General features: G+C 45.5%; 1 protein-coding gene across 1 annotated transcript in view; it reads right to left on the bottom strand.

Moving 5' to 3' along the window:
- OTOF (otoferlin) overlaps positions 1-13,792 on the bottom strand; it is a 784,068-nt gene extending 770,276 nt beyond the window's left edge. Inside the window, exon 1 of the mRNA XM_086928061.1 lies at positions 13,708-13,792. Within this exon, the coding sequence (XP_086784187.1) occupies positions 13,708-13,754 (47 nt within the window). The 5' untranslated portion in view covers positions 13,755-13,792. The remainder of the gene's footprint in view (positions 1-13,707) is intronic.
- Between the last annotated feature and the right edge of the window lie 294 nt (positions 13,793-14,086).

Genomic DNA, 14,086 nt, shown 5'->3' with positions numbered 1-14,086 from the left:
TAGCAAACATCTGTTACCTTGGGTGAACGTGCTCTTTACAAATTCACACGTTAAGTTATGAGTGCATGTCTAACACATCAGATAACAAACTTGGAACATCTCATATCTTACCAAAGTAAAAAGGGTCAAGCAGCGAGTCTGCCTAAAGAGGGGAACATTGTGTAAATGTTTGTTTTGTCATTTTTTTTATTTCCTCGTTTTGAACACTTCTTTGATATAACCTGAACTCACACACAACACGTTTTTCCTCCGTGACATCCAGGATTGTCCCACAATAACACAAGACAAACACTGAAACATGGGACACAATGCAGCAATGTGTGCTGTGATTGGTAGGGAGAGGGTTAAAGGGAGCGGTACCCGCCCAACTCATTTTTAGAATATTAGCAAAATAATGTATTATAAATATGGTATAACAAAAATATCATAGTCAAAATATTGGCTTCCACATTACAGTTAAGTATATATAAGTAGGTCTAAATTTACTACACTTAACTCCACATATGTGTACCTTGTTGACATATATCCTAGAGGGACAAAGATATGGATTAAAATATGATTTGGACTCTGTGACTTATTGGGCAGATTGTCATGCGCTTGGGCTCAAACCCACTGAGTTGTTCCCTGTTGCATGGCAGGTCAAAGCACATGCACTGTAACATTCTGTATGGTACATTAATTTCCAGTGACTGGGATCTGTAATCCCAGGCCCAGGAAGAGAACCCACACCTCAGTAGACATTAAAGATCTCCCTATCCCCCCCGTAGGATGGCATGGTCGATACACCATATACATTTTGGAGAATAGCACCCAAGTGCTATAAACCGGACCACTGGAATTATGATACTGGGGGGGGGACCAAATTTTGTGGCAGAATTCACTAAATTTTGAAGCAAAATAAGGCCAATTATGCAACCTAATCCATCACATTTTGTGATCGCTTTACTGCACAATTTTGTCATTTTCTCACATCTTCTGGACAAAGGTTTCACCTCATTATTACTGGTTTAACATTAAAATGTGTTCATAAGTAACTGAAGAGTTTCCTTTCCTAGTCAACCTTTCCATAGGACCATCCACTCCGCAGCTACTTGGGTCACAGCGATTTTAGTAACTTTTGATCCATTTGATCTAGTGACAATTTTTTGTTGGTTAAAATCTGCATATTATACAGCAGATGTTGTATTATATGGCAAATGCAGCAGATCAGTACTTATGCGGAAAACCTCGCAGCTGCAGAATCACATAATTCCAGTAGCCCTGGTTATAAGTATGTTTGAGGTTATATATACTCATTTCATAGTCCTACATTCCTCAAATGTAAATAAAGGCAGATTAATTTGAACAATGTAATAGTGACTGTGCATTGGGTTTATTGTAAGTGACTACTGTGCCATTCTGTATCTGAGAAGCAACCACCTTCTAAAGCAGGCCTTGACTACTCATCCTCAATACTCTTGTAGTGTCAGATGGAGATGGAGGGTAACTTGGCTATCCAATCGGATCACAGTGGAGCCACACGAACTGGGACACAGCGGCTAACTGTACCCAGCACAGATAACAGGCAGTAACCACAGACAGAGCTTTTTATGTAGAGCAACTTGATACGAAGGTATTGGGTATCAGAGCTCTTTACACGAGCACCAGTTGCGTTAAATGAGGACACATTCATTTTTTTTTTAGGCATGGGAGAGATTTTGTGATTTGCCCAGAATCACAGGATGTTGTGCGACCCTGCTGAGACTCAAACCCAGCTCCCCAGATTTGAGGTCCACCACCCTAGCCGTTAGGCCAACTCCTCTCCCCAGTGCATACAGTAAAGGTCTTATAGTCACTGTCATCCTAACACATGCCTTTCAGTTGCAGCTGCACTAGGATGTTACCTGGCCGCCAGCACCGGCCACCACTGGTGATAGAGTAGCCGGTTGGAGGAACTCTTTGGTGAAACTGCAAGAAATCATCAATTGTCTGGAGACCCCCCAGAGAAAGAACAGCTTTGTGCTGCTCTAATGGCTGCTGCCAAGATACCAGACCTCTGCAGCCAGGTCTGAGTGGACACCCAGCCCCTCAAACACCCTACACTGCATTACAACTTTTCAGGCTACAGGCCAAAGAGCCACGCCAGCAGCCGCGGTTGCTGCAGGTGAGAGCGGTGGGGCCAGGGGAGGGGGGATTTCAAGAGCAGACCACGAGGGGAAATTAAATAATTAATTAATTTTCATTGTGGTCGTCTCTCGAAATCTCCCCCTCACCTGGTCCCACCACCCTACCCCTCTCACCTGCAGCAGCCGCGGCTGCATGCCAGCTCCCATCTATGAAGCTGATTCCAGCCAATCAGGTTGCTTAGGACATCTGGGATGATGCTGCCATTGGCCTTTTATCTACTGAGGCTGTTGCATCTTTCAGACATTCCAGCTAGAATTGCACTCAACTGGTGCCCCTGAAGGCCAAACTCAGGATCACACTCTGTTCCAAAGTCAGCATCAAACTCCTGTGCCTCTCAGGGGTGATAGGAAACATCAACAGCATCATTCAGTGGCACCAAGAAGTGACGGTGCATAGAAGAATCCAGTACTCAGGACTCCCAGGAGGGACGGGCCACTGATGTGTGGTTATTTGAGGAAGAGATGCAGCCTTGAAGGATGCTCTGAAGACACAGCAAGAAGTTGTGAAGAAGCACTAACTATCATGCGCACGTGTCGTGGTAGTTCTGGGCTACCATGCACACGTGTTGTGGTAGTTCTGGGCTACCATGCACACGTGTTGTGGTAGTTCTGGGCTACCATGCACACGTGTTGTGGTAGTTCTGGGCTACCATGCGCACGTGTCGTGGTAGTACTGGGCTACCATGCACACGTGTTTTGGTAGTTCTGGGCTACCATGCACACGTGTCGTGGTAGTACTGGGCTACCATGCACGCTTGTCTTGGTAGTTCTGGGCTACCATGCGCACGTGTCGTGGTCGTACTGGGCTACCATGCACACGTGTTGTGGTAGTTCTGGGCTACCATGCACACGTGTTGTGGTAGTTCTGGGCTACCATGCACACGTGTTGTGGTAGTTCTGGGCTACCATGCGCACGTGTCGTGGTAGTACTGGGCTACCATGCACACGTGTTTTGGTAGTTCTGGGCTACCATGCACACGTGTCGTGGTAGTACTGGGCTACCATGCACGCTTGTCTTGGTAGTTCTGGGCTACCATGCACACGTGTCGTGGTAGTACTGGGCTACCATGCACACGTGTTTTGGTAGTTCTGGGCTACCATGCACGTGTGTTGTGGTACTTCTGGGCTCACATGCACACGTGTTGTGGTAGTTCTGGGCTACCATGCACACATGTTGTGGTAGTTCTGGGCTACCATGCGCACATGTCGTGGTAGTTCTGAGCTACCATGCACACATGTCGTGGTAGTTCTGTGCTACCATGCGCACATGTTGTGGTAGTTCTGGGCTACCATGCACACATGTTGTGGTAGTTCTGGGCTACCATGCACGTGTGTCGTGGTAGTTCTGTGCTACCATGCACACATGTCGTGGTAGTTCTGTGCTACCATGCACACATGTTGTGGTAGTTCTGGGCTACCATGCGCACGTGTTGTGGTAGTTCTGGGCTACCATGCACACATGTTGTGGTAGTTCTGTGCTACCATGCGCACGTGTTGTGGTAGTTCTGGGCTACCATGCACACATGTCGTGGTAGTACTGGGCTTCCATGCACACGTGTTTTGGTAGTTCTGGGCTACCATGCACACGTGTCGTGGTAGTACTGGGCTACCATGCGCACGTGCTTTGGTAGTTCTGGGCTACCATGCACACATGTCGTGGTAGTACTGGGCTACCATGCACGCTTGTCTTGGTAGTTCTGGGCTACCTTGCGCACGTGTCGTGGTAGTACTGGGCTACCATGCACACGTGTTTTGGTAGTTCTGGGCTACCATGCACACGTGTCGTGGTAGTACTGGGCTACCATGCACACGTGTTTTGGTAGTTCTGGGCTACCATGCACACGTGTCGTGGTAGTACTGGGCTACCATGCACACGTGTTGTGGTAGTTCTGGGCTACCATGCACACATGTTGTGGTAGTTCTGGGCTACCATGCGCACATGTCGTGGTAGTTCTGAGCTACCATGCACACATGTCGTGGTAGTTCTGTGCTACCATGCGCACATGTTGTGGTAGTTCTGGGCTACCATGCACACATGTTGTGGTAGTTCTAGGCTACCATGCACGCGTGTCGTGGTAGTTCTGTGCTACCATGCACACATTTCGTGGTAGTTCTGTGCTACCATGCACACATGTTGTGGTAGTTCTGGGCTAACATGCGCACGTGTTGTGGTAGTTCCGGGCTACCATGCACACATGTCGTGGTAGTTCTGTGCTACCATGCGCACGTGTTGTGGTAGTTCTGGGCTACCATGCACACATGTCGTGGTAGTTCTGTGCTACCATGCGCACGTGTTGTGGTAGTTCTGGGCTACCGTGCACGCGTGTTGTGGTAGTTTTGGGCTACCATGAGCACATGTTGTGGTAGTTCTGGGCTACCATGCGCACGTGTTGTGGTAGTTCTGGGCTACCATGCACGCTTGTCTTGGTAGTTCTGGGCTACCATGCGCACGTGTTGTGGTAGTTCTGGGCTACCATGCACGCGTGTCTTGGTAGTTCTGGGCTACCATGCGCACGTGTTGTGGTAGTTCTGGGCTACCGTGAACGGCTGCCGTGGCAGTTCGAAAATGTGCTATGGACAAGGTTCACAGAAAAGAATGAAGGTGCAGTCTTCTGCTCTGACGGGGGCACTGCACAGGAACCCCCCGCAGCTGAGGTGAGACCAGAGGCAGGAGCGATGTGATAGAAGGATGTGATTGGTGTCTGTGGCTGCATCAGTGCTTCAGTGCATCAGTGGAAGCACCTAGCCTCACCACCAGCTCTGTTGGACCCACCTCAGCATCGACATTATGCCAGAGGCACCCCCTTCTATACCACCACTGCTTGAAACATCAGGTGATGAAGAGAGCCCTCATCAGGACCCATCTGCAGGTGGTAGAGCAAAGGAGCACCAATGAAGCCGCGTGCCAGACAAGGGCAAAGTAGGGCAGAGGAGCGTCGGGCAGGTCAGTATGGCATCAGACAGCATGTACGATTGGTGGCATTCACAGCCAATGAATGATCCCCACTCAGGCAATTGTACTTACATTGAAATCAGCAAAGGGAGTGACTAGGGTCAGAGTAAATTTGATAATATAACTTTGCACTTTATTTCCACAGAGAATAAATACTGAGCCAAATGTATTAGCAAATAGTCTTTTTATATTTGCACCATTATCAGACATACTTGCACCATTCAACACGTTAAAAATAGGAAAAATTAAGACAAATGTGTCCTTTATAACTAGTTATTGTGCCTAGAATATTCCTGAACAGAAAATAGAGCACCCGGCGAAAAAGATGTGACATGGGGCCTCTCTAATAACACGTTTTTCGGACAAATGTCACTGTAACTAACTTTCTTTTGAATGGGCCTTCCGGTGAATTACGTCATAGTAGGTCTGAACCCAATATGACATCATCAAGCAAAGCAACATTTTAAAATGCTTGTTTTGGAACTTTTGGTGAATGTTTGAGATGCAGAACTGGGTAAATAGAGCCGCTCTTTTCTCTTTACTGGATGTACCATGAATTTCTCGATTCATCCAAATATGGCATCGAGCTGGGAGTCTATGGCTACCAGGGTTTCTTACGAGTTGTTTCCCATCCTTCCATTTCAGGTTATTAATCTCAATTCTCTTCTTCCCCCACTGCAGTCTTCCCGATGAAGCACGTGTTAGCCCAGTTGCCTTGACTTTTATTGAGAATCTTTCTCGAAGCAGCAGCTAATCACATGGTCGAAGACCCATTTTCTGCATCTGTGGTTGTCCTTGAAACTCCCCACTCTGATTGGTGTGAATTAATTGGAATGCCGGATGGCTAATGGATTTTTGTTGTCTGCTCTAATAGCAATGCTGCGGGCTTCTCTCCGAATAGGAATTTGAAGAAAGCGTGAGATACTACGTGGACATGTTTCCCTCAAGAAATGATAATGTATTGCTGGCATAAAGCTTTATATCAGCCACGTATGGAAAACACTCCCAGATCGAATTTTAATACCCATGGGCTCGATGAACTCAGCTAGCCATGAAGAGTCGCAAACCACGTTGATCGAAATCAGCGGCTTTGTGACCGTTGAGGGGGTTATCACTATTCACGGATCCCATTTTGCCACTCGGTGAGTGGTTACTGTCAGAAGGTGGTTCCGACCATATCAGCTGCTCAGATTTTTTGCTTTTTGATCACCTGATTTTGTAATTTTTACTGTGGGAGAGCCTCATAACCTGGGACTCACCCAGTGTAAACTCATGGTCAAATGGACTGCGCATGGTTTCCGCCAGTGTCCGCCTTGTGAGATAAGGCCGCTGCGATGCAGCCAGGGTAAGGAGCACTGGGTGGGTTGCATGTTGACATGTGTACACATGTGTATGCACCCATGTAAGCACTGTGAGGGGGAGATTCCTGTAATACACAGCCCAGGAGCTGTGCACGGATAGTCTGGCGCAGAAGGGACTATGCAGAGTTGGGGGGGTGACATGGAGTAGGCCTTATAATGTGCGGGTACACATGCAACGGATAGTCAGTTTGGTTTATTGTTCTACTGCTGGAACACTCCCAGGGCCGGACTGGCCATAGCGGGCCCCGGGCAATCCCCAGTGCGCTGCACAGGTGGGGGCCCGTTTTGGGCCCCTGGGGGCCATTTTTGTTACAGTTAAATGTGATCATAGACATGGTGGTCTGCTGACCCCAGTAGGCCATCATCCCTGTGATGCACACAATTGGAATAAGTCACAACTTTTGATATACCTCATTAATATTGAAGAAGTAAGACAAATTGTGACCCCCTCTGAATGGGAATTTTGCAAATTGGTCTAACTGTACATAGACCATTTCACAAACTCCCACTGGATTCATCAAAAAGATGGGGTGCAATTTGCAACTGCTTTTTTCTAATGCAATGTTAGTACATCTGGGGCCGTATTACATAAAAGGCGCAATTTCAATGTTAGTGCCGGGTACTCCTTTTAAAAGGTGTGTCCAGCGCAAACAATGAAAATGTGCCGCATTATGATGAATGCGCTGCACACAGGGTTGCCACAAACTCCCTTGGGGCAGCGCGTTCAGATAAAAAGGGGGATTAAAGATCCCCTTGCAGGCCGGTGCAGTGAGTGACTGCACCGGCCTGCAAGGGGATGTCTGGGGGGTCCATAGGACCCCTTTTGCCCCCTGCAGAGGGCAGCCACAAAGGGGCGCACTGACAGTGCCAACTTTTAGATGGCGCACTGTTAGTGCGCCTCCTGAGAAATTCTTTACCTGTGCACCCGTGTCTGTAATACGGCGGAGGTGCAGAGGCATAGGGTTTCCTAATTTGCATGGGGAACACCCCTATGCAAATGAGGGAACGCCCTTTGAAGACAGCGCCGGAGCTTTATATGCACCAGTGCTATCTGTATTGCGAAAGGGAACGCACAAGCGTCTGCTGCCCTTCTGTAATGCCGAAGTGCCCTGGGGGCATGTAAAGCGGGCGCAAACGTCCGTTGTGCCCCCAGGGCACTTGTATAATACGGCCCGACCACCTATTTTACAAATATGGATGAACCAACCAGCATTAACACAAACAAATCTGAAAAAGTAATGAGGTATTGGAATATGTACAAAAACAGCATATATAAGCCCCATTTGATAATGTCTGCTTTTAAACATACATATATAAAAACATTAAACAACAGATTGTCACATTCATTTTTATAGAATGAGAGATTATAATAATAATAATAATAATACACAATAACTATATTCTAAACATAAATACAATATTGCTATATATAACTATTATTTCTTAATCGATATTGGAATTTGTATAATCGAAAATTCCCCCGAGTCAACGTTGCAGGGATTGGAGTGTACAGTCTGCACATGGCCCACATATATCACCAGCAAACGCAATTTGCAGAGCTGCTTTTCTGGAAACCTCGAATTGTAAATACTTACTAGCCTTTTTTCTTAGATACTGTTGCAGAGGGAGTGATACACTGTAGCACTTTTATTACCACACATTGCGACACAACTCATCCTTTGATCGTGCATTTTGGGATAATGTGCCAAATATTCCTCGAAGCCATGCCAAGGTCAATTCCTCTTTCATGTGTTGCCATTGAGAATTCACTCGTAAATGTCAGCACAGGTTATAAATCAAAAGAAAATTAACAATATTGTCTATTTTATTAATGAAGCATTAAAAGCAGAATTCAGTGCATGCCAGCCTACATATCTCTAGTGAAGGCCTATATGTGCATTCTCTTTGAGGAGGTGCTTAGAGTGGGGCCTGTTTCATTCAACCATTATTTTGAGAGGTATTCCTCCCCACGCACCCTTAAATGCAAAAATAAAACTGTGATGAAAGCTGCTATTTTTGTAGCACAAATACCACTTTGCGCTGCTTTGTGTCAACAGGTTATTCAATGGGTAGTACTTGAGTGCTCCAGGACAGCTCTCCATGATTTTTGGAGCAAAGTCTTATCTACTAATTGTTTGGACCGGGCTTTGTAAATATCACCTCCTTGAGCCAGGCACAAAGAAGAATAAATGTATTTATTTGTCCCTACATTTCACACGTTGGATGTTCAGCACACATCCAATGGGTGGAATGTTTAAAAGTTTGTCTAGTCACCTGTCCAGTCCAGACTAGAGCCTATGCTAGAAATCATGCACATACCTCACACTTTGCACTATAGTGAAAAGGTGCGCGCGTTGGTCTAGGCCCCCTGTTTGGGCACCACTGCGGGGGAGGCAGCAGCACCATATTTAGTGAATTTGGCTCTGCGCTGCTCCCTCCCACTGACACAATTCAGTGCTGCAACTTTGGTTGCTGTGCTCCGTTGCGTTATGTTTTTGGGTACACCTACCCCTCAGTTCTTTTCTGAAGGACAGGAGTTTCTGGGAAGTCTCTTCTGAATGTTCAGTTTGATTCTGAGGAAAGAGGCATAAGAGTGAATCATTTTTTAATTTTCTTTTCTTTGGCTAGGGGGTCTCTAGTTTCATCAGATATGTTCTGTGCATCAAATGGATGCGACTAGAATGGAATAGGTTTTCAGTCACGTCGTTCGTTCAGTTGGTTCGCTTGGTTGGCCTTGTAAATGATTTGAACTTGATGTCTGCCCCAGAAATGACGAAATTTGTGGGTGTAAGTCATTTAGTTGTATTTCTCTTGGTCAGAGATAAGGCTGATGGTGGCACAGAGGACAGTCTCTTATGCGCTAAAGGTGGCTTGCGAGCGTGAGAGCTAGCAATGTTCAGTGGTTGAGAGGGAAGGTCTGATGCTTAGCTGGTGCCATCTTGCCTGGAACTTATTTTTCATGTGTTCTTACAGGGAAAGGCAGTGATTGACTTAGATATTTGTCAACATAACATTGGTGGCGAGAGAATGATAAAGTCAGCCAATTTCCTGTTATTTAAACCAGCCGTCAAATATGGATTGCTGCATTCCACTTTCACTTTCAGAATGAACTCCGTGATGGTCTGATCACACGCGAGTTCCTTATATCCAGGACTGGCTGAGCCCCAGACAGCGTCTTTGGTAGAGCGTTGTGTTATCAGCATAGTTTGTTGCCCTGTTTGCGTGGCAGGGATAACACGGGAACCATGTAGAGACTGAAGGTCACTGGGGCAATGCTAGCTCCTTGGGGCACTCCAGATCTAAAGGGGCTTTGGTTGGCTTTGGAAGAGCCTTTGGGAATAATTTGTCTGTCGGATAAATGACAAACTACTGTTGGAGTGATGCTCAAGGGAATGGAAAGGCTTTTGACTACGATTAGGAGACAGCTGTCCTCTTTCTCTTTGAGCTTCATTCTGTTGTCGACTACCTGGATTGTTGCAGTCTATGTCCTAAAGAAGAAACAAATCCTTTTTTGGTAGGACGAAAGCAAATTTGTGGTTGACGTGGTCTTGGACTTGAAAAGCGAATGCTTTTTCCAAGAGCTTGTTAAGAAATGGGAGGAAGTCGATGAAGCTATGGCTAACGTGGTTATGGTCTAGGCAACATCGATTTAGTAATGTAAAGGAAGGATCTTGCCGGTTTATGGAAATTTGGAAGCGCTTGTGTGGATGGGAGATGTTGATGAAGTCTAAGTTGGAAGTGAGAGGAACTGTGAGAAATGGTCAGATAAGTAATGAGGATGTTACATGGTGGTGGAGGTCTTATTGACAAGGAAGTGACTGGTGTTGGTGTGTTCATCAGTGACGTGGGGTGGAGGTGGAGGTGGATTTATGGGGTGTTTGATTGCATTGACCAAGACTTTGCTTACATTAATAATTTCAGCGCTGGTCTTGATGTATATTACACATGTTCATATAAATGACGTAAACTATTGATGGAACTGGGTGTTCAGTAGTGGGAAAGGTTTAAGGTTGTTCAACACTCCGTCCATCATCCCCTTTGGTTTTGCTAATTTCGCCCTAAATTGGCAGGGTATGCCCAGACGTGGGTCCCTTGCTCACTTGGCCACTGGATTCAAGATAGCCTGGCTGATGAGGGTTATGAACCCGAAACCGGTCCCAGGATGCTTGTTTCCGGTCCAGGAAAGACATGGCTTGGCAGTTCGGGCTGGACTGTTCCCATGAGGCACAGGGTCAGACTTATTTGCATATGGCCATGTCTGAACTGGGGTGGCGGAGTGAGCTAAAGAACGGTGATGGATTAAACCCAGATCAGTTGACTGGGGATGAGTGCTTGCAGTTTTCAACACTCCGTCCATCATCCCCTTTGGTTTTGCTGATAGGTTTAAAGTTGACCTGCCGTACATACATCATATCTGCTGATGTAAAGTGTGCTACCCAAAAACATGGCTTATCGCTAGATTCCAAGGCGTTATGTAACGGTTGATAGTCTGTAAAGTAATGACTGTGCTGCAAACTAATTTACTGGGGCTTTCGCGACTACATTGAAAGATTGTGTTTAATATTCAGTTCTTTAAATAGGTTCTCCCTTTCTTAGCCCCCAGTGACAATTACACTGAACTCAAACTTTATACACTTGGAAGAATTAATAGGTTTCATAATAGCTGCAGACGGTGGAAAATGAACGAGCCGCTCCGCAAGGTTTTGAAAAATGCCCCCACATGGATCTCAGCTCTAATTACATAAAGAAAGTGAGATCAAACTCGATGAAATTCATTAGTGGAAAGCATTAATAACGACCCTACGTTGTCCGGGTAGCTCTGGAACATGTAGCTGTAGATAATGATGTTTGAAAATGTTGTACAATTATAATGAAACACACATCAAATCTGAACGCAACGCTAGGGCCACATAACGATGAAAGAGCACTAGATGTACTTCAAAGCACCCTTTCTTCAGTACTCTTAGACATGGCTCAGATGCAATGCAGCGTCATTGACATGAGATGACAAACCCTCTGGGGACCCGTAGTTTTTAGATCGATTGTTCGACTGGGCCGCCATGTTTAAGGAGTTCCCCTGCTGCTTAAAATGGCCGCAGTCACCTTTACGACTCTTCTCCCATCCGTGGCAGTGCCCCTATCGGCGGATTTGAGTCAATGGATGTTTCTGGGACCTACAACAGAAAACGGTGACCAGTCTTTTAAAAGTAAGTCAACAAGCGGGCCCAGGGTCACACAACTGAGCTGCCGCACCCCATTGCTCAATCTGCTCCAGCCCCAGCTGGTAGGACATCGGAATGGTGCAAGACAACACAGAAAGTAGTGTGCAGCTGTTGTGGTTGCCAAAGCAGCTGTAGGCAATGCATAGAAAACTCTACTGTTCTACTCCTGGCTAATGGCTACCAGCCAACAAGCCCATCTACTTTGCAGTGCATAGCTACATGAATTCACTCACTCATTCATCCAGTGACTGACTCACATATATGCTAACAACACTGTATCTCCAAAGTTATTTCAATGCGCTGATAAGATCTGTTAGGACTGCCCATGTAAATGATGCTCATGACCGTGAAAAGATGTAAGAATGAGCGGGCCCATTAAGGTTCAAACTTGTGAACACATGGATATAGGTCTCTAAAGTAGGCTGTCCACCACACTCCAAGTTACTATGGGCACTGGAACCATCCCCCACTTTCTTACCTATAATTCATTGATTTCAGGTATGTAAGTCTCATTGGTTCAACGGAAATAAAACAAGACAACAACAGAAATAAAACAAGACTACAACACCCAGAATGCATCAGGCTATCACACAAAGGCACTGAGCTAGCCTTTACAGGAAACAGGTGGTCAGGATAGTCTCAGCATTTCACCTGCCAATGCAAAGGGTTAAGGGCCAATTGTCGTGTGGTAAGGATGCTTTGTGAGAGGTGAGATTAGGAAATTTGGTGAAAGGCACAGCTATGTAATAATAATGCTATATATAACACTTGTTTTGTTTCACTTTACTTGATGAAAGAAAGCCCCACCCATTATGCATTACAGTATCTGCTTGCCTGGGTAGCATTCAGGAAATACTGAACTTTTTACAGATTCTGTTGTGATTTTCTCTCAAATCCACATAGTCTTTTGAATTAAAACATGATAATTGACACATTCCACATTTGTTTCAGCTGCAAGCGTCAACATGTGAAATGCCTCACGATGCAAACTTATAATAGAACCCACAATCTTGTCAGAAGGTGGCACTGGTCCATACTAAATGTGACCTTAATTAAACCCTCTGAGGTGCAGGACCCTGCGCCAGGTGCTTTAACCTGATCATGGACCACTTCAAATTGGAGATACTGTGTCCTGTGTTATAAAACTGGATCTATTTACTGAGGAAAGTGATCTCTTACGCTCAGTCGTGAATAGGCAAAGTAATGTTGATAGCTGGCACCAGGCCAAGCCTATAGCCATCTTGGGTAATTAGTGTATAGTAGCACATTGGAGTGTTGAGAGCTCCATTGAAAACAATTGAGTGCTCCAGGCTTCTAATGGCCGGTAGAAGCCTGAAGCTCCAACATTCCAATGTTTGTTCACAGCTGTTGCTGTGAACAAAGGCCTCACGGAGCCCGAGGGAATTTAAATCCCCTCTGGTCCGTGGGGCCTTTGTTTAACCAATTAGAATATTCTGCCCTTCTACTGGCGGAATGTTCTAATAGCCTTAGAGCATTCCTTAGTGGGCTCTACCAGCCATTAAAGGACCCTCTCGTGTGAAAAGGCCCTTGTATTCGGCTCGGGCCTTTAAAAATAGAGCTTTAATGAGACCACATGGAAAGACAACCCAACAGTTGATTCACACAGTATAAGGAATTTATGAAATATGAATTTAGAATGAATACAGGCTAATTGATATCCAACTATCCAATTTCCCATGACTAACATTCACGAAGTTTGCCAATGGGAATATAAATGTTTTGGACTTCAGAAGCATCCATGAAGAAGAGATAGGGAACACATCAAGGATGTCCCAGAATGTGGTGGGGTCAAAGATACCTTGCAAGCTGTAAACCTGGCTGTAGAACGCATATATTGTTTGTAGCTTATACAGATGTTAGTTGTAAGGGTAGTGGTCGCTGGGGATTGGCCAGGACCAAGAGAAGTTTACACAGAACATTTCCTGGACTCATTCAGTGTGGTCTGGTGACATTAAATGAACAAGTATAAGAAAAGGTTCCGCTACCTGTTGGTGAAGACTTTGCTGTAGTTGAAGACTTGGATTTCCAGCATCTCATTCCCATCGATGTTACTGGCGATCGGCCACCGAAATGTCTAGAAGGACAGAAATCAGAAACAGTAAGAATGGGAGGAAGCGGCTCGTGTTATGTGTCCTGCTGAGGTTGTTTGGATGCTGTGGTTTTCCAAGACATTCTTCTTGGTTTGAATTATTTGACAACCACAAGAGGCAATTCAGAATGAATACAATCTTTAGACTTACATCTGTTCAGAAAATGCCAAAGGTACCAGCAGAGATATCATGAATTTTTTTTGCAAAAAAACAGTACAGATCTGACCCATTGCCCCACTCGTGGTAGTCCACAGAATCCTATTACTGGTAGGAG

Source organism: Lissotriton vulgaris, chromosome 6 (genome assembly GCF_964263255.1).
Source record: "Lissotriton vulgaris chromosome 6, aLisVul1.2, whole genome shotgun sequence".
Classification (NCBI taxonomy): Eukaryota; Metazoa; Chordata; class Amphibia; order Caudata; family Salamandridae; genus Lissotriton; species Lissotriton vulgaris.
Note: the sequence above shows the minus strand (reverse complement) of the source record. Positions and strands in the feature narration are given on the sequence as shown.